Source organism: Chrysochloris asiatica, unplaced genomic scaffold (genome assembly GCF_000296735.1).
Source record: "Chrysochloris asiatica unplaced genomic scaffold, ChrAsi1.0 scaffold00141, whole genome shotgun sequence".
NCBI classification, from domain to species: domain Eukaryota; kingdom Metazoa; phylum Chordata; class Mammalia; order Afrosoricida; family Chrysochloridae; genus Chrysochloris; species Chrysochloris asiatica.
Window position 1 is genome coordinate 3,131,857 of NW_006408659.1, and position 25,715 is coordinate 3,157,571.

Genomic DNA, 25,715 nt, shown 5'->3' on the forward strand with positions numbered 1-25,715 from the left:
TGTGGCATGGAGTCAGTTCCGACTCCTAGCGACAGGGTATCCAAGGATATAAATCTTCATGGGAGCAGAAAGCCTCATCTTTCTCCCACGGAGAAGCTGGTAGTTTTGAGCCGCTCACCTTGCAGTTCATGGCCTGATTCATAACTACTATGCTACCAAATAGTACTAATATTTTACTTCATTAAACTTTGCTTGTCTTTTTCAAAATCAAGTCTTGCAATGTTTTTCTCTTCTGATAACTTGGGCCTAGCTCCTAGATGACTAGAAAAGTAGTTTTGTGATGAAACATGAACTGAACTACTTACCCACTGTTTGGAAGTTAAGTGCAACCATCTGACAACCTGCATTCCAGAAAAGCTGAGGCATATAGTTGGAGGAATCCACACGAGTTCCTTTTGGATATATTCTGCTCAACTGCATTTTGTTATATCTGGACCATCATGTTAAGTAGTCAATACAGTTACAAAACGAGGCAACAATTTTAACCGAGAGGCCACCCTCCATCTTTTTCCATTGGGGAAATGAAATAAATATTGATGATCTCATTGAGCTGGTAAGTGAAATATGGAAAAGAACAAACAAATCCCAAAACAAAACAAAACAACCGTTTCTGAACAAACAGAGTAAATGTGATTTTTATAATGTAAACATAACTTTTTGTAAGGTCTTATGGGTAAGAACTAGTTGAGTCAAAGTCAATGAGAAAGACTTGATGATTAAGGACACATGAAGATACTGGAAAGCGTCAAGGCATGAGGGAAGATGACTCTGTTTAGCAGAAGCAGATAACATGAACTGTATACCTTATTCTTTTTTGGTTGAAATATATACAACAAAATAGAAAACCTTTCAACAATGTTTAAATGTACAGTTCATGAATAATGGTTACATCACATTACGTCACCATTCTCACTATCTCTGTTGTTGTTGTGAAGTACCGTGGAGTCAGTTCCGACTCATAGTGAACCTGCATAGGGTTTCTGAGGCTGTAAATCTTTACGGGAGCAGAACACCTCATCTTTCTGCCACGGAACAGCTGGTAGTTTTGAACTGCTGACTTTGAGGTTATCAGACCAATTCGTAACCACTATGCTACCAGAGCTCCACCCATTTTGTTGCCCCACCACTGAAGTTCTCATCAGGAGTCCTGATGTGATGCTGTAGGATAAGCCCTGAACTGCTAACTGCAAGGTCAGCAGTTCACACTCCTCACTTGCTTCTTGGAAACCCTATACAAGATCTCTGAGTAGAAATCAACTGGATAGCACTTAACAACAACTAAGTTCTTATCTGAGCTTTAGAGTGACATTGTCATTTTAATCTTATCTAGATAATTCTTTAAAAGGATACAATGCTCAAGGGAATCATTCTTTATTGAGCTAAAGTAGTGTTTAGTTTAAAGAACTACAGAAATACTATCCTTGCCAGGAGACCCCAAGAAATGGGTGGTGCCTGACTAGAATTACTGATCCTTTGGTTCAGGAACTCAACAGATGGATCTTAATGAAAAGGAGAAAAATCGTGGAATGGAACTTCAAATTCTTATTGGAACACAGGGTATATTGAGATTGGAGGAACTCCTGAATCAATTGCCTAGAAACAACTTTAAATCAGCAACCAAAACTATAACATAAAGTCATCTATATACGTGTAGCTATTTTTGAAGTGTTCTGTGCTCATTTTCTTAACCTTCTTTGGGAAGGTTATTTGTCAAGACCATGGTACTCTTTGTATGTAAACTGTAGCATGGAGGTCTGTCTGATCTCATTTTATAATTGGTTCCGATCATCATCAGTTTTACAAAGATATGTCTTTAAAGTACAATTGACTAGTTACTATTATCAATTACTGTTAGGTAAAGGTGCACCTGACCCAAGTCATGGTATTTTTAATAACCTCACATGCATGAGAAAGCTGGTCAGTGAATAAGGAAAACCACAGAAGAACTGATGCTTTTGAGTTATGGTGCTGGAGGACAATATTGAAAGTGCCATGGGCTGCCAAAAGAACCAGTAGATCTGTGTTGGAAGAAGTGCAACCCAAGTGCTCCTTGGAGGCCAGGATGGCCAGAGTTTGTCTCTCATATTTCGGACATATTGTCAGGAGGGACCAGTCGCTGGAGAAGGATATCATGTTTGGTAAAAGGTGGAGGGTCAGAGAAAAAGAGTAAGACCCCAACGAGATGGATCAGCAAAGTGGCAGCATCAATAGGCTCAAGCGTGGCAACAATAGTGAGGTTGGCCCAGGATAAGGCAGCATTTCATTCTGTTGTGCATAGGGTTACTATGAGTCAGTACTGACTCGATGGCACCTAACAACAACAACAAAGTCTAGCTTAAGAATCTCAACTTGGGCTGGGAGTTTGAAAATTGACTCTGAAATTTGCCAACTCTAAGGTTTAGGGCTCTGGTAGCGTTGTGGTTATGAATCAGGCTGTGAACCTTAAGGTCAGCAGTTCTAAACTACCAGCTGTTCCACTGGAGAAAGATGAGGCTTTCTGTTCCCATAAAAATTTACAGCCTCGGAAACCTTGTACGGGGTCGTTATGAGTCGGAACCAACTCCACGCCACATAAGCACCACCACCATGGTTTGGGACAAGTTATTTCACTTTTCTCTGCCTCTGTTTCCTCAACTAAAAGTAAACTGAACAACGACTACAACACAGGGCTATTGTGAGGGTTCCATATGACATATAATGAGAGTGATTATATGACAATAATGACAATAGTTTTTACAAAGTGATTTTGTTTGTGGAGTCTACACTTGTTCTCTCTCCTAATGTTGATGGATTTTAAGTTACTTTTATTATTATTAAATTTCAGGACTTGTTTCATGAAACTGAGCTCTTTGGAATATTGAATATTACTTGTTTTTCTTTTTCTTTTGATTCATGGCTAATAATAAATAGGCTTTGTTGTGAGTAGTATCAACAAAGCCATCATAAGTAATAGATATTTATATTATCACCATTATTATCATGACTATTTTTTAACTAAACATCTATCACATGTGAACCCCCAAGTCAAGTTTTAGAAGCCAAAACACACACACTTTACATATATCTATAACATATATATTAAAGTATACACACACATACAGTTTACACATAACCCACACAGCAAAGCCATAGAACTGACCATATTCATATTTTACAGATCAGAAAAGTTAGATAGATTCAGTAAATTGTCAGTGTAGCCAGAGCTTGATGGTGTGAAGGTTGGAAGAAGTGTTTTTGAAATCGGGACTCTGTGTACTATTCTATGGCGAGTTCTCTTTTTCATTTGTGAACCCATCCCATCCAGCATAGCACACAACTCTTATCAGAAGCTACTTACCACACCCAGTTTATAGACTTAAGCCATTTAATGCATCTTTCTCCTTACTAGAAAAATAATTAAATAGCTCATTTAATATTTCAGTTGTGTTAAGTGAGCAGGCATTCGTCAAATCAAGGATACTCTACAAATTCCACTGGAGACTTCGTAAGCTGCTCAAGTCCTTTAGTTTCCACGAAGGATGACATTTCGAAACTTTTATTTCTCTCTGAGGCAACAAAAAAGAAAAAGAAAAAAGAAAATTGAATGATAATTTATAATATTATAAAGAAAGTACATAAATGTTTGATGAAATTGAAAGCAATCAATTCCTAGCATAGCTTTATTTTCAGTTTTTGGCTTTTCTTTCCCCCCACTTAGTGAATTATTTATCTGGAAGATAAGTTGGGGTCTGTTAGACATCATTTTTAATATTTACTACTTGGTTCCAATTCGTTTATGCTTGTGCAAGTTGGGGACATGGTGGCACAAAGATAAAGAGGTGAGTTTTAGATGTGGATAGTGTAGCAAGGAAGAAAGATGAGGCAGTCTGTTCCTGTCAAGATTTACAGCCTTGGAAACCCTAGGGAGCAGTCCTATAGGGTCACTATGAGTTGAAATCGATTTTGGTGATAGAGGATTCATTTTTTTTTTTTGTTTCATAATGTGGCAAAGGAGCCCCTGTGTGCTCAAGGATGAACATAAAAGTTGGTGGTTCAAACCCACCCACTAGGTCTTTGATTTGCTTCTATAAAGATCCTAGCCAAGAAAATCCTATGGAACAGTTCAACTCACCCTAAGTCAGAGTTAATGAGATGGCAACAGGTTTGGCTTGGTTTTGAAATAGTGTGACAATTAAGACCCTGTAGAATCTTTTGTTCTAAGTCCATTTCTTGGGGTCATTTCTGGGATTCATGAAGAAGACCCTGGGAATGTTTGTACCAAATACTGTCTATCTCTTTCATACCCACTTTATCAACTTCTCAGTTTGTGTATCTCAGTGTTTACTCTATTGCTTCAAACAATGGTGACGCTAGAATTATGGCATTTCAAAGCAGAAGGACCCTTGGAAAATTTCCAGTGTGATGGTCTCGTGTTCCACATTAGATAACTCAGACCACGGAGGTGAGTAAGCTAAATGGCTCAGACTTTTTAAACAGAAGAAAAACATTTTCAAAGTGAAGTCTAAGCTTCCAGTTAGAATGACAGAAAAAACTCAAAATTTTCTTGGTATAAATACACTGAAAGTCCAACTTTTTGCCAATTAAAAATGAAATTGCTATATTAAGTGCCAGACAGTATACTCAGATGGTGGTGGTGGTTGTGTGCCATGGGGTCAGTTCTGGTTCATCGCGAGCCTGTATAGGATTTCGGAGGCTGTAAATCAGTAGGGGAGCAGAAAGCCTCATCTTTTTCCTGTGGAATACCTGGTAGATCTGAACTGCTGACTTTGCGGTTAGTATCCCAGTTTGTAATCCACCACACTGCCAGGGCTCCTTGAACCCTCAGATATGTCTCCACTGTTTCAATTAAGTTTCTGTTGAGACATTTTTTCCTCTTTGAGACACTCACCTTCCATCATCAAAACCTCATTCTCCTTAATCCTCCTCAGATTCCATCTTTATGCACTGCTTCACCTTTCCCAATGGAATCAATTCGAAGGTAAACTCTTACTTCTCATGTTTGGCTCAGTCATAAATCTACTTTCATATGAATAATTCTAACTAAATTAAAATCAGCATTAACAGTTCTTTGTAAAATATGTGCTGTATTCCTCTCAAAACCAATAGTGACATAAGACCTAACAATTAATATTATCCAGTGCATTAAAAATGTGAAAAATATTTATTTTACCAGTTATATTTGAGCACACTGATTGCATACTAACAGGCTGATTTCCCTGGGTAATTTCAAAGTTTAACTGGAAAACTCTTAAATAAAAAAATCTGTATTAGGATTTAAGAATCATAGTTAGGTGATGTTGCGTCTGTACCTTAAATCAGTTTATGAAGTGCATGCTGTTGTCAGGTGCCATCAAGTCATTTACAACACCTAGCACAACAGAACGTAACACTGCCCGGTCCTACACCATTCTCACAACTGTTACTAAGCTTGAGCCCATTGCTGCTGCCACTGTACCAATCCATCTCATTGGGAGTCTTCCTCTTTTTCACTGACCCTCCGCTTTACCAAGCATGATGCCCTTTTCCAAGGACTGGTCCCTCCGGATAGTATGTCTGAAGTATGAGAGACAAAGTCTTGTCATCCCGGCTTCTAAGAAGCATTCTTGCTCTACATCTTCCAACACAGGTTTGTTAGTTCTTCTTGCAGTCCTGTACTTTAAATTTTGTCTCCAATACCATAACTCAAATGCATCAGTTCTATGGCCTCCCTTATTCATTGTCCAACTTTCACATGCATATGAGGCTATTGAAAATATCATTGTCAAACACACCTTAGTTCTCAAACTGATACCTTGATCATGAACATTCTAAAGAGGTCTTTTGCAGCAGATTTGCCTAAGTGCATGCTGTTGTTGTTGTTGTTAAGCGCCGTCAAGTCGGTTCCGACCCTGAACAGCGTTTCTAAGGCTGCAAATCTTTACAGGAGCAGAAAGCCTCATCTTTCTCCCATGGAGTAGCTGGTAGTTTCGAACTGCTAACCTTGTTTGCAGCCCGATTCGTAACCACTACGCTACCAGAGCTCCTTGCCTAAGTGCATAAGTATTATTAGATAGCCATACTGACATATACTCACTTCTGAGGTTATAGTAGTTACATGTTTGTCTTCTAAATATTTTTGATTACCAATTAACTTTTGTGAAAATTAATCATAAATATTCTCAGGGGAAAAAAAATGATATAAAACCCGAAGAGGAAAGCATTTGCATATAAGTTTGGCATTTGTTACCAAACATTTGGTGGATGCTGAGAGAATTAAATTAATTAGCTCCTTGTCATGCTTGGCCACTTGTCGAGGACCTTTTAATCAATGAATTAGAAAAAATGCATTCTAAAGCTAGTGAATATTATAATAATATAAAAATGACTATTTTAGGATTTCTCAAATTTAACAACTTGTGGTAGGCAACATCATAAATTAAAATACCTAACATACTGAAATAGTGATATGTAAACTGGTTTGGAAGTGTAATGCTTTGCTGTAGAGATCTAGATACCCCATGTTACTAAGTTCACCCTGTTTTCATGAAATTATACAGATAAGTGTGATATGTAGAGAATTGGATTTTGATATATTGATAAAATTATCATTTCAATAGGCTCCTATGTTTAAGCAGAAACTCTGTTTTTAAGACCACATCTTTAAAAACAGATAAAACAGCCTGAAAATATATAAATGATAATGTCATTTTTCTCTAGTTAGAGGAAAGATGATATTTTTGTTTGCATCCAATATGAATGTCTAGTTGGATAGAGGGAAAACATAAAAAGTGATGTGAATTATATATATTTTCCTAAATATACGAAACATGTGCTGGACAAATGGAGTGTGGGTGAATCAGTGAATTTGTTTCTATTTCTAGTACCAGGACTGACAAAGTCTCTGGTTGCTTTCCTTCTAAGGGATGGAAAGACAGTTTATTTAACATTGTCACTTAGATAACTGATGGATCTCACTGTGTTGTGAAGAATAAACCCAAACAAAAGTAAATGTAAAACACTCATCTAATCCCTTTTAGATGACCAAGGGTGGCTTGTAGTCCTATTAAGCATTTTGGAGGAACATCAAGGGATATTTCTTCTTACGTTTTTTCAAATGTATGTATTTAAGATAACGGTATATGTTTTAATGTGCATATTTAAAATAAGCCGATTCCTATTTAAAAATGTATCATCACAGAATAGTTAGTTCTAGGAAGAGTAACATTGTTTGGTCTAATTACCTTGCACTTAAAACATACTCTTTATATGTTACATTCTAGGTTTTCCTTTAGGGGAAACTTACTTTTTGAAATTTCAAATGACTCAAACTTGACCGGCTGAATATAGTTCACCAGGTTAGACATCTCTTCTGTGGCCATGGCTTCGCTCCCAGCAGTCCCCTGGAGGCGGAAATAAAAATAATATTGCCAGTGTCAGCATTACATTACAGGGGGTTATGTTCCCAGGGCAATCAGTTGGCCTGTAGGAGCAGAAAAATGTTCCCCGTGTTCTGAAAAGAGGGGCCTTGTGGCACAGTGGCTAAAGTACTTGGTTGCTAACCAAATGGCTGGTAGTTGGAACCTACAAGCTGTTTCGCAGGAGAAAGAAGAGGCAGTCTTGCTTCTGTAACTATACAGCCTGGGGAACTCTAACGGCGCCTCTACTCTGTTCTATAGAGTTGCTAAGGGTCGGGATGGACTCAACAGCAGTGGGTTCTTTGGTCTTTTGAAAATAATTATTCCCAATAAGGAATTCATTACAGGAGACAGAAAAAGCAATAGCTCCTTTACAAACGCGAGGGGCAGAAGAGGGAGGTTTCGTTAAGCTACAGTGTCCTTTCGCTAGCAGCGTATTAAATTTCACAAAGCATTGAGCTGTATCTCATCTTCTACAGCAGAGAGCCCAGAGACGATGTATATGGGTAATAAATTAAAAACTCACTGTATAATAAGAACATTATTGTGTAGGTGATGACCAGATTAACTGACAGTTCTTTAAAAAATGTGGGAGGTTGCGTTGTTGTTGGTGGTTGGTGACAGTGTGTTGTGGCGTCAATTTTAACTCATAGCGACCCTGTATAGGATTTTCTGAGGCTGTATATCTTTACGGGAGCAGAAAGCCTCATCTTTCTCCCAAGGAATAGCTGGTAGTTTCAAACTGCTGACCTTGAGGTTAGCAGCCCGACTCATAACTACTAAGGATGGACAAATAACTATCGCTTTTCTATATAAAGTTTTCTTTCTCCCTTTCTTAAGTATGTGTTAGACAAGGCAGGGATTAACAGCCGAGGTGCTAGATCTAAATGACCTGATTTTGAAGATCAAGCCCACCACTTATAATCTAGGCAGCCAACTTCAGGCAAATTATGTTATTATTCAGTGCCCCAGTTTAGTTATCTGTAAAGTTAACTAATTACCAGTCTCTGTAGCATACGGGGAACTCCTGGTATGGCACAGTAGGATCTGGACTTTTGAACCACAAGGTCAGCAGATTAAACCAAGAGCTGCTCCACGGAAACCTTATAGAGGATGGCTATGAATCAGAATCAACTCTATGGATACTTAACAACAACATAGCATATGGGAAGGATTCTTTATGGAGCCGTGGAGTAAGCACTGCACTGCTAACCACACCACCACTCATCAGTCAGTTTGTCATACTGTGGAGGCTTGTGCATTGCTGTAATTCTGGATACTATGCCGCAGCTATTTTAAATAACGACAGGGTCATCCATGGTGGACAGGTTTCAGCTGAGCTTCCAGACAAAGACAGACTAGGAAGAGGGAGGAATGCACTACCTCTGAATATTTTGTCACTGGAAACCTTATGAATAGCAGTGAAACGCTGTCAGCACCAGAGTATTGTCAGATATAGTGCCAGAAGAGGAACCCTTCAGCTTGGAAGGCAATCATACATACAACTGGGAAGAGAGCTGCCTCCTCAAAGTAGAATGGAGTAAAGCTTTAGGGATCTTCATTGGCGATGGGGCACAACTCAAAATGAAGAGAAATAACTGTAAACATCCATTAATAATTGGAACATGGAATATACTAAGTATGATTCTAGGAAAATTGGAAATTGTCAAAACTCAATAGAATGCATAAATATCCATATCCTAGGCATTAGTGAGCTGAAATGAACTGTTGTTGGCCATTTTGAACCTAACAATCACATATTTTACTATGCCGGAATGAAAAATTGAAGAGGAATAGAATCACATTCATCACCAAGAAGAACATATCAAGATCTGTCTTGAAGTACAACTCTGTCTGTGATAAGATAATATCCATACGCCTAAAGGAAGACCAATTAATACCACTAGTATTCAAATTCACGCACCAACCACTAAAGCCAGTGATAATGAAAGTGAAGAATTTTACTAGCTTCTTAACTTTGAAATTAATCAAACATGCAATCAAATGTATTGACAACTATTGGCAATTGGAGTGAAAAAGTTGGAAACAAAGAGAAAGGATCAGTAGATGGAAAATATTGCCTTGGTGATACAAATGATGCTGGAGATCATATGATACAATTTTGCAAGACCAATGAATTCTTCATTGCAAATACCTTTTTTAAACAGCATAAAGGACGACTATACACATGGGCCTCACCAGATAGAATAAACAGAAATCAAATTAACTACATCTAAGGAGCTCTGGTAGCGTAGTGGTTACGAATCGGGCTGCGAACCTTAAGGTCAGCGGTTCGAAACTACCAGCTGCTCCGCGGGAGAAAGATGAGGCTTTCTACTCCCGTAAAGATTTACACCCTCGGAAACCCTATACAGGGTCGCTATGGGTCGGAACCGACTCGATGGCACATAACAACAACAACAACATGGAAAGAGACAGTGAAAAACTCCATTTCAGCAGCCAAACCAAGGCCAGGGCAGACTATGGAACAGACCATCGATTGTCCATATGCAAATTCAGGCTGAAGCTGAAGAAAATTAAAACAAGTCCACAAGAGCCAAAACATGACCTTGATCATATCCCATCTGAAGTTAGAGATTATCTGGAGAACAGATTTGATACATTAGACACTAAAGACCAAAGACCAGAAGAGTGGTAGAATGACATCAAGAACATAATATAGGAAGAAAGCCAAAGTTCATTAAAATGACAAGAAAGAAGGCAAAAATCAAAATGGATGTGAGAAGAGTCTGAAACTTTCTCTCCACCATAGAGATGCTAAAGCAAATGGATAAAATGAGGAGGTAAGAGAGCTAAATAGAAAATTTCAAGGGGCAATTTGAGAAGATAAAGTCAAATATTACAATGCAATGTGCAAATACCAAAAGGAGTTGGAAAACCAAAAGGAATAAACACTCAGCATTTCTCAAGCTTAGGGAACTGAAGAAAAAAGTCAAGCCTTGACTTGCAATATAGAAGGATTCTATGGACAAAATATTGAAAGATGCAGAAAGCTTCAAAAGAAGATGGAAGGAATTCACAAAGTCACTGTACCAAAAATAAACAGTCAATGCTCAACCATTTCAAGAGGTAGCACATGATCAAGAGTCTATGATACCAAAGGAAGAAGTCCCAGGTGCACTGAAGGCATTGGCAAAGAACAAGACACTGGGAATTGATGGACTATAAATTGAAATCTTTCAGCAAACTGCGGCAGCACTGGAGGTATTCACTCATCTCTGCCAAGAAAATTGAAAGACAGCTTCCTGGCCAGCTGACTGGAAGAGATCCATACTTGTGCCCATCCCAGAGAGAGGTGATCCAATGGAATGCAGAAATTATCGAACAATATCATTAATATTGCATGTAAGTAAAAAATTTTGCTAAACATAATTCAAAACCAGTTGCAACCATACATTGATATAGAACATCCGGAGGTTCAAAGCAGATTCAAAAGAGGACATGGAATGAGAAATATTATTGCTGATGTTAGATGGATATTGACTGAAAACAGAATGACAGAAAGATGTTTACCTATGTTTTATTGACTATGCAAAGGCTTTTAATTGTGTGGATCATGACAAGCTATGGACAATGTTTCAGAGAATGTGTATTCTGGAACACTTAATTGTATTCATGAGAAACTTGTACATAGACCAAGAGGCAGTTAGTTGTTCAAACTGAAAAAGGGAACACCAAATGGTTTAAAATTAGGAAAGGTGTGCACCGGGGTTGAATTTTTTCATCATACTTATTTCAACTGTATGCTGAACAAATAATCTGAGAAGATGGATTATATGAAGAAAAACATGACATCAGGATTGGAGGAAGACTCATTAACAACCTGTGTGATATGCAGATGATATAACCTTGCTTTGGGAAAGTGAAGAGGACTTAAAATACTTAATGATGAAGCTAAAAGACCACAGACTTCAGTACGGTTTGTACCTCAATATAAAGAAAATGAAAATCCTCACCACTGGACCAATAAACAACACCCATATAAATGGAGAAAATATGGAAGTTTTCAAAGACTTTATTTTGCTTGGATCAACCATCATCAATCATGGAAGCAGCAGTCAAGAAATTAAACAATATATTTCATTAGGCTAATCTGTTGCACAAGACCTCTTAAATGATGAAGAGCAGAGATGTCAGTTTGATGACTAAGATGCCTCTGACGCAAGTCATGGTATTTTCAATTCCCACATCTTCAAATCCCACATCTTCATATGAATGTGAAATTTGGACAGTGAATATAAGGAAGACTGTAGAAGAACTGATGCATTTTAGTTATGTTGTGTAGGAGAATATTAAAAGTATCATGGACTGCCAAACGAACAAACCAATCTGTATTGGAAGATGTGAAGCCAGAATGTTCCTTGGAAACCAGGATGGCCAGACTTAGTCTCTCATACTTCAGACATATTATCAGGAGGGACCAGTCCCTGGAGAAGGAAATCATGTTTGGTAAAGTGGAGGGTCAGAGAGGAAGATGAAGATGGATTGGCACAGTGGCAGTAGCAATGGGCTCGAATGTAGTAAAGACAGTGAGATTGGTACAGGATGGGGCAGTGTTTTGTTCTATTGTGCTTAGGGGCTCTATGAGTAGGTACCAGCTTGGTGGAACCTAACAAATAACAATAGCTAAGTGCAACATTGATGGTTAAAACCCACCAACATCTCTGAGGGAAAAAAATGATGCTCCCCGCTCCCATAAAGATTTATTATCAGAAATTCTATATGGGGTTGCTATGAGTCAGAATTGACTTGATGGCAGTGGTTTTGTTGTAGTTGTTGTCTGTTTCATGGTGAAAGCGAAGATAAATGAATTCACTTATGTGAAAAGCAACAATGCCTGGCACATAAAAAATCCTCATCCTATGTAGCAAAGAGTCCTGGTGTGGTGCTGTAGGATAAGCACTAGTCCGCTAACAAAAGGTTCAAACCCACCATTTGCTCCATGGAAACCTTCTGCAGAGTCAATAAGGTTGGAATCAACTTGATGTACTTCACAACAGTAATTATTACATAATACTTTAACACACCTTTAAAAAGAAAATACTTAAAGATGCAGCTTTTAAAAAAAATGAAAACCAACACTATGACTTCTGTAAACAGATGTAATATTTTCTTCTCTTTTCAACAAGAGAGAGAACATGGAAAACTTTCTTTTGAAAACTCCTGGAGCAATATTTCCATTAATTGGAAAATATTCAATTGCATCTAAGAAAGAAGACAGATTTTAAATGATCAAGTTCTTGTTGTTATCAAGTGCCATTGAGTCAGTTCTGACTCATAGTGACCTGTATAAGGCAAAGAGCGACTGGTGAGTTTGAATTACCGATCTTTTGGTTCAAGTTGACCTTATGGTCCAGTGCTTATCCTATAGTGCCATACCAGGATTTCAAATGATCAAGAGCCACTGATAAAAATATTAAACACAATTCAAATAGCTATCAGGTCAAAGAACTTCACCAGACATTGTAAAAGTTTTCTTCTTGTACCGTAACTAGAAAATGTGTGAAGAACATAATCAAAAAACATAAACAAAACTTAAGAAAATAATTATAAGTGGAAGGACATTAAGTAAGAGAAGCTTAGACCAAAACCAAACCCACAGCCATCGAGTCCATTTGGATTCATAGCAACCCAGTCATGACACGAGCTGTTTATTTTTATTAATTTAATTTTGAAAAGACGCAGATTCTGTGCCTAACCCTTCCGTTATACTTGAAAACAGATTCAATATAAACTTCCTCAAACTAAATTTAACATTCCAACAGACCTGCCAATAATTCGTTTCTAAGCTTTCTGAATATAAATAGCTAATATTTATGAGCTAATCATATTATTTGGAAGGTTTAAGATTATATTAAAAGGTAGTTTGAGGATTCCAATGTTACCACAGTGGAACTGATATCAAACTTTTGGATATTTTTTCAAATCCCACATCTTCTCTGGACTTCATAACTGTTTGTCATTTCATTTCATTGCCTTGCAATGAAGCTCCTAGTTGAATATCACAAATTTATAATTCACCCTCTAGACATTCATTTGGGGGTAAGGTAAGTCTGCTCGCTATGAAGAACTTGGCTTGAAGTCTTGCTTCCTCCTTCATCTTAGTTTTGAAACAGGGTGGTAAGAAAGGTTTAACGTGAACTGTGCCATTTTGCCACTAGATGGCAGACGTGACCAGGAAATACGTCTCCGTGAAGCAGTCTAGACTAACCAGTTGGCGGAACGCGTCTGTGAGGAATAGAAAGGAGATACCCACCTCATCCATAGAAGACTTTTTACAGTCATCGTCATCATCATCGTCGTCACTATCGGTGTCAGCTTCCCCTGTCAAATTCAATAACAAACCGTTAAGTAAAAAAAAAAACATACACAGATTTAAAGCACATGTAACATGCATTACCAGAATTGACTGCAAGGTTCCTTGAAGATTGGGCTTTCCAATTATGGATTTACATTGTTTTATTTACAAAGTTTTCTACTAACATTTTGAATGTTGATTTTTTTCTAAGTTCGATTTACGAATACCATTTGAGAATTCCAAATTTCCTAAATGCTTGCTGAGTATGGCTTTGTAGGATAAGCTTTGGACTGTTAGTCGAAAAGTTGGCGTTTCAAACTCGCCAGCGGCTCCTTGGAAACTCCATACAGGGTCACTAAGAGTTGGAACAGACTGCATGGTACTTAACAACAACAACAACAACAACAGTTAACTGCAAGGTAGGCAATTCAAATCCATCAGCCGCTCCTTGGAAACCCTATACAGGTTTGCTATGAGTTGGAACCGACGCAGTGGCACTTAAGAGCATGCATTTTCCTTATGTTTTTTTAAAACATGCAGTATTGTATATAGTTAGCTTTCTACACAAATTTTAATGTATACATTGGCTTATAGCCACTCTGACCCTAAAATAGACCAATGATCCATTTCTGGCTTGTAGGCACTCTGACCCTAAAACAGACCAATGATCCATTTATCCTCTTCTCCTCTTCCAAGCTCAGACACATCCATGGGTGACCACTATGCAGTCTGAAGGTCTGGCATCCAACTATTCTCATGCCACTCCAGAACTCATAGAAGTCAAGGAAGATGATATATAAGCAGGGGAAGAAAAACCGGGGGCGCCATATGATAAGCAGATAAGCACAGGGCTGTGAACCACAAGGTTGGTGGTTTGAGTCCACTAGCTGCTCTGTGGGAGGAAGATGAAGCTTTCTGTTCCTGCAAAGATGAAGAGACTTTAAACGCTATACAGGGTCACTATGAGTCAGAACAGAATCAGCAGTAACAATAGTAACATACTTTACAAAGATTGTTAAATTCCAATCATATTCTATGATTTACTTGGAAACTAATTTGATGGATGCATCACCTTCTAAACAAGAAATATATCTTAGAAAATATTCAAAGTATGTTTTGAGAGGTATTATACAATGCATGAAGGAGCTCTGGTAATGTAGTGGTTACGAATCGGGCTGCAGACCTCACAGTCAGGAGTTCAAAACTACCAGCTGTTCCACAGGAAAAAGATGAGGCTTTCTGCTCCCGTAAAGATTTACAGCCTCGGAAACCCTGTACAGGGTCGCTATGAGTCGGAACCGACTCCACAGCACATAACAACAAACAATGCATGAGCCTTAAGAGCCATTATGCTTGAAAATCTAACTGTCAGACACTCTCCAACAGACAGAGTCAAGTCAGCGAATTGGGTTCTTTTCCTAAGATTTAGTAGATGTTTTTGCTAGGCTACATATCCACCTTAGTCTGAAGCATTAAATTATTCCATAGTTCTTTAATTTATCCAGACACAATAATATTAGTATGCAAAAATATTCTTAAGTAGAAAGTAAAGAAGGCATAGTTTGCAATAGTTTTGATGACTGCTGCCAAGTTTTTGAGTTCATATAATGTAATAGCATGAATAGACCAGCAGGTGGCAATATTGACTCAATGATGACACAACTGGAGTTGGCAACTGGAGTCTGAAAAAAGCTATTCGGCTCAGATGTTGTTAAGCGCCATTGAGTCCGTTGGAATTGATAGGGACCCTGTATAGGGTTGCTGAGGAGCACTTGGTGGGTTTGAACTGCCAATCTTGGGGTTTGCAGTCCAGTGCTGTTCCTACAACACCACATATAAAACAAAGTACTCACATCGCTGTTCTCCAAGTAACTTATAAATGTTTTTATTTGTTTGATGAAGTTCAGTTACTGAATGATGGCAGTGAGCAAAGCATTTGTGAAATATCTTTCGAGGGAAAAGATTTCTGAACCAGTAAGTGTTATTAGAATGTGGCTCGATTACTTAAGAAAGCTACTGTAATAATTTATGATGCTGATATTTTGTTAAGCATAGATTATATTTTGTATAAAAACCACATTTTATTATATTAGAAATGCATTTACTTAGAGGTCTACATTGCCACTTCAAATTATTGTCAAATCAAATTTGTTGCTCCCAATTCTCTGTTACTCTTTTTTATTAGAGAGGAGATTCTTTCAATCAAATAATTTTAAAAAGACATTTGGAATAATTGTATGCAAAATGCTTCATGGGACACAACCATACACCAGTCATTTCAAATGTGCAATACAGATCTTTCAATGCCTTTTGTAGAAATGAAATAATTTCTCCTCCTTTAATAGTATAGCAGAAAATTAGTTTCCCTCGTAAGTCTCTGGAGGACTCTGAAGCAATTTTGGAGAGCCATAAAACCAGCTACTCTACTCTAGGTCTTTAAAACTCATTGCCCACCAGTTGATTCTAATTCATAGAGGACAGAGAACTATCTCACAGGGTTTCCAAGGCTGTAACCTTTATAGAAGCAAGCTGTCACTTTCTCCCATGAAGCCAACCACTGACCTCAGTTAGCAGCTAAGTGCTTTAACCGCTTGCCACCAGGGATCTAGTTCTTTAAGATAATGTAATTCTAGAACTGAATCCTGGAAAAAGCATCTGGCCACCAGGGTGTGTGAAAAGCAAACTAGTTTTGAAGTAAGATCTATTTTATGTTTTTCAAGTGACTTGAGTTCTCAACTATGTACAATATTTACTCTCCAGATAGTAAATTAGCAGTACTCTTTATTCAGGAGACTACCTACTTATTAAAATGTCCAAAATTTTCCATTGAAATAAACCATGATTACACAATAAACTTTGGGGCTAGCTTACGAAATCTACCAAATCACTAGCATATTGCTGTTTTTTTCTGTATGAAGCAATAATGTTCATTGCCTGTAAAAATCCTTACTTGTACTCTGCATCCAGTTAAGAAGACGGAGAGAACTAGAGGTGGGAAAACAGATGGTAAAAAAGCAAGCACCCACATACAAAGGAAGATTTCGATTTGCTTGCTAGGATTCATATTCAGATGATGTCAGGAAATAAGTGGCCTGTTCATAATATTTATTGTCAAACTTCAGAAAGAATAATCCTACTGAGAACAAGTTATTTTTGAGAGAAATTAGAATTTGAAATGCACATTCAATAGCTACAAAAAATTTTCCTCTCCTTTCAGTGAATTATGTAAGGATTTAAATTTAGACAGCCAAAGGAAAAACTGGCAAATAAGACAAGAAAAAAAAAAGAAACATAAATCAGAGTCTCTCAAGCCACTTTTTTTTTTTTTTCCTTTTTCTTTTTGGATTGTCCTGGAGGTTGCATTTAAATTATTATTTTGATTTTAAGGCATTTTAATTGATACTATAGTTGATAAGTAAACAGAAGAGTACACATATCATAAGTGAATAGTGTTGTATGTTTTCTACCAACTGAACAAACCTAAATATTCAGTATCCAGATCCAGCAAGAGAAAGAAAACATAACCCAGAAATCCCCAGAATCCCCCTTTGGGCTCCCTTCCAGTCAATTCACCCCAAAAGGTAACTATTACTTTGACTGATAAAAGCGTACATTATTTTTGCCTGTCTTTGCGCTTTATAGAAATGGATCCACCAAGCATAAACATTTGTATCTGACTTATTTTGTATATTACATTTAAGAGATTTATTACTGTGTAACCTGGGTGATGAGGATGGGCCCAATAGGATCACATGTGTTCTTAAAAGCAGAGGGCCTTTCCCAGCTGTGGTTTAAGGTAGGGTGTAACTATAGAGTCAGGGTCACAGAGATGGAGTATCATTAGCTTTGAAGATGAAGGCATGGGGACAGGAGCAAAAAAAAATCCGTGGGTGGCCTCTGGAAAGTGGACAGGCCAGGAAATGGACTCTCCCCTAGAGCCTTCTGAAAGGAGTGTAGCTCTGCCAATACCTCCATTTGAACCATTTGAGAGCCCTGTGAGACTTCAGACTGACAGAACTCTAAGACAAAAAAATTGGGTAGTCTGAGGCCACGCACATTGTGGTAAATTGTTACAGCAAACAGAGGAAACGATACCATTAAAGACTGCTGAAATAGACATTTTCAAGTCCTTTCAGGCTTATTTCAGAGAAGTAATTCCTTATTAGTATTATTATTTTAATTGTGAGTTGGGTGAAACTTTATAGAGCAAATTGGTTTTCCATCCAACAATTCATACACATTTTGTTTTGTGTCAATGATTGCAAGCCCTGCAATTTAATAGCATTCTTCCCACTTCCTCTCTGTATTTATCATTTCCCTTCTTTCCTGTCCCTGGGAAGATGCTGACTGGTCCTCTCTGGCTGATTGTTCTAAGGACTGAGTACCCCCATGGTGTTATCAGCCTGTCTGCCGTTTAGCAGAAATTTGAGCAACAGAGGTGAATTCAGCTCTAGGCTTGAAGGGTGTCTAAGGGCCATAGTCTTTGGGATTAGTTCTTCTAGTCTTTATTTAACCAGTAAAGCTGGTCTTTTTTTATGATTTTAAGTTTTGTTCCACACTGCTCTACCACTCTACTCAGGCCCTTCTACTGTGAGCCCAAGCAGAGCAGTTAGTTGGTAGTGATAGTCCGTCATCATCTAGTTCTTAGGGTAGTGGCGGCTGCAGTTTGTATGATCCATTAGTTCTTTATATTACCTGTTTCCAGTAATCTTCAGTTACTCCACACTTTTTCGCTCACAAGGTTTTAAGACCCCAAGTTGCTACTCACCAAAGTAGGCTATAGACCATTATCTTTGTGAACTATATTGTGCTAACTGACGCATACTCATTCTCTCAAGGTGTTTGGCTTTGGACACAATGTTTTCATAACTTTGCCCCTTATACTATACGCAGAGCAGCAATACTTAAGCCCCAGAGAGTAATGGGTACTAGACTGATGCGGCCCCTCACCAGCTCCCGGAGACGAGGGCTCGAAGACACTGGAGGAGTCACTGCAAGTGTTGGAGGCTTGTTCCGACAGCTTCTTTTTGCCACTTCCTTCCGATGACTTGTGTGATTTCTTTTTATTTTTCACCAAAATTTTGTACATCAAGTCCATGGGGCTTGGAAGAGGAACTCCAGATTCCAGCTAAAGGAAAAGAAAAGCATATTTTGTAAAAATACTGCTTCTTCTTTCCAGATTCCACTCCAACCAAACACCCAACAAAGCTTAGGAGACCAAGAATGTCTAGATTTTTTTTAAACTGCCTTCTACACTCCAATGAAGGAGCTCTGGTAGCATAGTGGTTAAGAGTCAGGCTGCGAACCTCAAGGTCAGCAGTTTGAAACTACCAGTTGTTCTGTGGGAGAAAGATGAGGCTTTCTACTCCTGTAAAGATTTATAGCCTCAGAAACCCTGTACAGGGTCGCTATGAGTCTGAACCGACTCCACGCTGAGTCAGAACTGATACCACCACCTCCACCACACTCAAATGGCTCCAAGTATGTCATACATGCACTTAGTGAGTTGCTCTTTCTGTTGTTGTTGACAGGAAAAAATATATTTTGATGATTTTTACTATGATTTTTCTACAACAGAATCTACATGAATAAAATAATTGAAATATACTGGTAGAAATCTCTTGCGAGATTTCCCATGGACCAGGTAAACCCAACCTGAAAATAAAAACCCACTGCTATTGTGTTGATTCTGACCCATCGTGAGCCTATATAGGACTTATACGAGCAGACAACCTTATCTTTCTCCTGCAGAGCAGTTGGTGGGTCATGGGTTTGAACCAATGACCTTATGGTTAACAGCCCAGTGCCTAACCCAAATAGCCAAAGTCATTTTGATTTAGGAGAGATGAAAAGGTCTTGCTCTGAATTGGAAAAGTAGATGAGCCAGTTAGATTGTGGCTTCTGTCAGGAGGAGTTGGTAAACACAGGCAAAAGCTTCCAAATAGGTCAATGGAATCAAGGTTCCAGAAGCTGTAAAACAAAAAAAGAAAAACTGCAAACTAACCCCCTCACCCCAATCCAGACACTCAGTCCTTTAGCTGTAGTCCCTTAGCCTGATGTTCCAAGAGAACTAAATAGCTTCCTGCCATCCCGAGAGTCACACCACCATTATTTGCAAACCTTATTTCTAGTGTTTCAAGCTTGCACATCTAATGGGAAGATCAATGTCCCATGAGAGGGTTATTAGATATTGTATCAGAGAGCATGTGTGTAAGTCACAAGACAGGTTATTTTTAGAAAATCTATTGAATTCCCATAAGTGAATCCTCTTCTTTGCTTGCAATGGGTCTGGGAACTAGTGTGAACGCACTTAGGGATATCTGGAGAAAAAACAAATGGGAAGCTAAGGGAAGAATTGATTTAGGCTGTTCCTGCTGCTTCCTTCTGCAGCATCAATAGGAGAGCCAAGTCCTGCTGTACCTGAATGCCCATACAAGGAAGTAAGCAGCAATTAGGAGGCACAAACCACCTGCAATGCTTCATTACACCACCCATTTCTATCCAAGGGGGTTATGAGGTTCCCTGGAAAGTGCTATCCACTCAGAACTATCCACTCAGGACTGTTGGTATAGACTCATTATAATTGATGAGAATTGTGTCTTCTTGATGGAGTTGTCCCTAGCCAAGAAGGAAGGACAAAAGAGAGAAGACATGTCTCCCTCCCTCCACATTACCAGCATCTTCCTGGTCAACCTGTTCCTTATCAGCTATATTAATCTCATCAAGTACTCTAACCATAGAAAGGGAAGTGAGGAAATTTTCCCTCAACCCCTAACCAACAAAATCCAAACGCCCTGTCATGGAGTCAAATCCGACTCATGGCAACTCCATGTGTTACAGAGGACAGCTGCTCTATAATGTTTTCTTGGTTGAAGTTTTTATGGAAGCAGATTACCAGACTCTGATTCCTTAGTGCTGTTGCCTGGATTCAAACCAATAACCTTGAGGTCAGTAGTCAAGTACAGGCTTTTTGGGCAAACTAAGGACCTCTACCCTTACCCCACCCCTTGTCCAATTATAAATAATATACATGTTCCTTCAGGGTCAAACCTCAAAATTACTTACTGGGTATTTTTCCAGTGGTTCCATGAGAAGGGAATCCCCAAATATCAGTCGGCAGTACTCTGCCATCTTGGCTTGCTGTTTTGGGCTAAGGAAGAACAAGAGAGAAAGAAGCAGAAAAAAAAGGGCTTATTCATTGGTCATCCAGGCTCAGCTTTTGTCATTCTAAATCTCCTGTTTATTATCCTGACTTCTGAGAATCAAAATAAAACCAACAGGTGTATGATGATGGCAGGGGTCAGAAGCCTGCTGATAAGGCAGACCTATCCAGACACAGGTGGAGGGGACGGCAGGACACTGGCCCGCCACTGGATTTTGGAAATGTTCAGAGCCACTCAACCCCTTTTGTTGAATTCCCTGATTCTAAGTCAGAGAGCTGCAAGATGCTTGGAGGGGGAGCTTGCCTCGGTGTGAATTCCTGGGTGAAATTCTGTCCAAATTAGAGAGAGCTGAGTTTGCAAGGGAATGTTTATAAGGAAGTAGGTGAGGGTTGGGAAGAGAGAGATACAGAGAGAGGGGAGCGGAGGTGAGGAGAGAAGAGAGAGAAAAATGGGGAGAAAGGGAGAGAGAAAGAGAGAGAGAATAAAGATGTAAGAAAGGGCAGACAGTATGTGCAGTAGTTGAGTGGGAGGTGGGGGCACTGGAAGAAAGATAACAAGAGTCAGTCTCTTCGGGGAAGAAAGATGTCAGCTACTTTTAGGTGCATAATGGCGAAGTGAAGGAGGAATGAGCTTAAGTAGGAACCTGATCTGATGGAGAAAGGCAAAGCAGCAAGATTCCCTGGACTCTGAACCACTCTGCCTCTATCTAATGAGGGAGAAGAAGCACTGTTCTTGGAAAGAAACAAAGCATGCTGAGAAGATGAAATTAAGTAATGGATGCAAATGTATTTTACATACTAAAAGAATAGGGAAAAGGGAAAAGACAGAAAGGGCCATCTGCCAGCTATGCCAGACAACCTGCAAACCCAGCCCCATGTAAGCAGAGTCGATACACAAAAACATCTGTACAATCCTCTGGGTTTCCTTGACCCTTTTAAAAGGAATAAAATGTTTTTCTTATTTGGAAGACTGTTCAATATCACCATAGAGTTATTCTATTCCGTTGGGTTTTATGGGCGCTGATTTTGATCTACAGATTGTCAAACTTGATTTCCATAGTTATCTCTACATGCTGCAATATTAATACATTTCAGCAGAAGTGAGACTGTGCTAAAATAAGTAACAGTGATAAAAACCCTTCTTTATGACACTCAAAACTACTATAAAAGGGGGCTCTTATTTTTAGTCCCTCTTTTAAGAATGGTAAATCGGAACCACGAGCTGTTTTTTATTTTATTTTGTTGAGGGATGTATGCTTTATTATTTCAAATTAGAAGGGGCTTCAAAGAGTTCGTGCAAAAATTTCATTCTTTTCATTTAATTTTTCTACAAAATTTTTGAAGCTCCCTTGTATATTACAATAGTCCAGAAAGAAAAAACACTCTTTATGCCCTTTTTGTTTTCTTTTTTAAAACCAAAGCATGCATTTTGAGAACCACGTGAGTCCTGAGGTTCCAGCTTTGTTGCAACTGCAGGCAGAGATGCAAGAGAGATTCATTGAGTTTGCAAACTCTTCATCACCACCTCATGCCTTCTCATTGTGACTGCCTTTACTTGTATAAGAGTTTACTATGTGGTTTATGCAGCCTGAATAATATTCTGTAACATTCTACAGTAATGTCAGAGAGCAGGGAAGCTACTAATCAGAGGACCAATCCTAAAAAACATTGGATGTAGTCATTTAAGGACAGCTTGCTAGAAACTGTGTCAATGAGACCCTGGGGAGCAGGAGTGAGTGACTGATGAGCAGGGCACAGCCCTAGGCATGGTCAAGTTCAGATCTTGCTCAAACAATAACCCCATAGAGACTGTAACCTAGTCAGCTTCCTCTTTGGCTCCAGCTGACAAGTCCATTAATGCCAAGTCCACAATCTCCAGGTTGCACAAAAGAACTTCTTCAAACCTCACATGCACTTCACAAAACGACCCTATGAAGTATCATAGAGCTTTGCTCCTCCAAGTGTGGTCCATGGACCAGCAACACCAACACCATCCTGGACCTTGTCAGCAATGCAGATACATGTAGGGTCTCCTGTGCAGATTCTGAATCAGCAATTTAGGGGTCTTGGGCCTAACAATCTATGTCTTAGCAAGGCTTCTAGATCATTGTGATGCACGCCCAAGTTTGACAAGGTATAACTTGGGGTTTTCAAATCTTAAATAAGTTCCTTTGATCATACACCTGGAGTGAAAACCACAGTTTGTACCTTAGTGTCTGGCTTTCAGGATTTCCTTATGACCATAATTTGCATCAGGAGAGGGATCTGGGAAAGATTTTCCCTGGAAGCAGGGGACAGATGGCATCCTCTGTCAGGTGGTTCCTAAATCTGGCCCTGAGAAAGGACTCAGGGGGCCAGGACTCTACCTTGATTCCACTAATGAATCACCTGGCTTGTTAAGGATGAAGGTGGCAGGGTGGAGACTTGAGGGCTGGATTCACTGCACTGTGGGTGGAGCCCTGGAACCTGCATTTTAAATAAACTGGCAGACAATTCTGATGCAGGGGATTAAAGTATCACAGTGTTTAGAGACAGCTGTTTCTCAGTTCATAGCTCTCATTCAAATCCCCTGCAGATCTACTAACTGGGATGGGGCTTGAGACTGCATTTCCAACAAGCTTCCCCTCCCCGAGTGATGTAGATGCTGTTGTTCTGAGGGCCACACTCTAAGGAATAAGGATCCAAGTCTGAGTAAAACTTTGTCAAACTGGGATCAAAACTGCCTGTGACAGAGAGAACAAAAGGTAAATGACCCCCTTCAAAAACTTAAGGTAAAATATACTGTTCGTTAATCTGATCTTTCCTGTTCCCAGAAAAACCACATGCCCACCCAACAGAGAGGACACTAGACAGATTAAGTCAGGAAAAAACAAAGCAACTTTAACTAAAGTCAGAACTGCAGGAGTAAAAGACATTAAAATTGCCATGAGGGAGCAAAATCAAAACAAAACCCAGAAGCATGGAGAGTGTCAACAGCTGCTAGCATGGAGATGAAGGGAGTGGAAAAAAATCTCCAAAGACAGTTTTAGCTTTAGGCCATAGTAGACACTTCTAAACACATTAAAATAACCCTGAAGTGTACCCAAATCTCTAAAGTGGAGTCCTGGTTTGGCACTGTAGAACAAGCACTGAATTGCTAACCGCAAGGTGGGAGTTCAAACTTATCAGCTACTCTTCTGAAAACCTATACAGGGTTGCAATGAATTGGAACCAGTTCAACAGTGCTTCATTACAACAAAGGGTAGGCAGAGTTCCTAGGTAGTGCACAGCCTATGTACTGGGTTGCTGGCTGAAAGGTTGGAGGTTCAAGAATACCTCAGAGGTGCGTCTAAAGAAAGACCCGGAAATCTACTTATGAAAAAGTATTCACAGAAAATCCTATGGCTCTCAGTTCTATTTTGACAGACAAGGGGTCATGACAAGTCCCAGGTGACTCTATGATCACTGGTTAAATTGTGGTGGGGCTGTGTACCGTGGAGTTGGTTCCAATTCATAGCAACCCTGTATAGGGTTTCCAAGGCTTTAAAACTTTAAGGGGAGCAGAAAGCCTCATCTTTCTCTCACGGAGCAGCAGGCAGATTTGAACTACTGACCTTGAGGTTAGCAGCCCAACTCATAACCCCTATGCTACCAGGACTCCTTGGTTAAAGTGTGTTGTTGTTGTTGTTATGTGCCATTGAGTCATTTCCATCCCATAGCAAGCCTGTATAGAGTTTCCCATAAGAGACTGGTGAGCTTGAACCATTGACCTTGCCGTTCAAACTGATTTTGCAGTCCAGCGCATTAGTCCACAGCACCACAGTTGTCAGTATTCTAATCCAAGAATGTTTCCTGTTTCATGTGATGAATTTTTAAATGTTCCTACATCAAGGGGAGGGAACACCAAGTTGAACTAAACCATCCCTCTTTACAGATGAAGTATCTACAACCCATGAAAATGAAAGACTTTGGTCTTAAATTTTGCAGTTGTTTATAGCTGTACCAAGCCTAGAAGTCACTTCTCTTGAATTCCACACATTTTTGTAGTGCTAGCTGCTAGTGTAGTGGTTACGAATTGGGTAGCTAACCTCAGGGTCAGCAGTTCGAAACTACCAGCCATTCTGCGGGAGAAAGATGAGGCTTTCTGCTCCCGAAAAGATTTACAGCCTCGGAAACCTTGTACAGGGTCGCTATGAGTCGGAACTGACTCCACAGCACACAACAACAACAACCTGCTAAATTACATAGAACAGCACAGTCAGTTGTGAGTAGGATAGCTTTTTAAAAGACTTCCAAGTAGTAAAGGAGGCTGGGGTGTAGATAAGGGATCTGTATTTTTAAAAACACCCTGTGGGGTTTTGATGTTGCAGATGGAGAAGGGCATTTAGAAATCACTGTTTTCACTCTGCTAACAAATAACTTCCTCTTTATGAATTGGCTGCTTATCTCACAGTCAGAAGTTCGAATTTACCACTTGTTCCACGGGAGAAAGTTAAGGCTTTCTGCTCCTGTAAAGGTTTACAGCCTCGGTAACCCTAAGCAGGGTCGCTATGAGTCAGAACAAACTCCACGGCACATAACAACAACAACAATAAAATTCAATCCAACTGTTGCTCTGACATTAGGTTTCTGCCAAGCTTTAGGATAAGATCAAATATCCTGGAAAGGGTGTTGTGTTGTTAGGTGCCACCAGCGACCTTATGTACAGCAGAATGAAACACTGCCCGATCCTGGGCCAACCTCACTACTGTTGCCACACTTCAGTCCATCGATGCTGCCACTTGGCCAATCCATCTCATTGGGGGTCTTCCTCTTTTTCTCTGACCCTCCACCTTACCAAACATGATATCCTTCTCCAGCG

At 39.3% G+C, this 25,715-nt stretch overlaps 1 protein-coding gene across 2 annotated transcripts in view; it reads right to left on the reverse strand.

The window, feature by feature from the left end:
* The window catches only part of LOC102810898 (1-phosphatidylinositol 4,5-bisphosphate phosphodiesterase beta-1-like), a 1,100,672-nt gene that overhangs the window by 225,117 nt on the left and 849,840 nt on the right, over positions 1–25,715 (reverse strand). For both annotated transcript variants that reach the window (XM_006870398.1, XM_006870397.1), the window contains exons 13-18: positions 20,779–20,863; positions 18,664–18,841; positions 13,672–13,739; positions 7,283–7,379; positions 3,461–3,545; positions 306–430 (exon numbers count right to left, since the gene is read on the reverse strand). In XM_006870398.1, the coding sequence (XP_006870460.1) occupies positions 306–430; positions 3,461–3,545; positions 7,283–7,379; positions 13,672–13,739; positions 18,664–18,841; positions 20,779–20,863 (638 nt within the window). The remainder of the gene's footprint in view (positions 1–305; positions 431–3,460; positions 3,546–7,282; positions 7,380–13,671; positions 13,740–18,663; positions 18,842–20,778; positions 20,864–25,715) is intronic.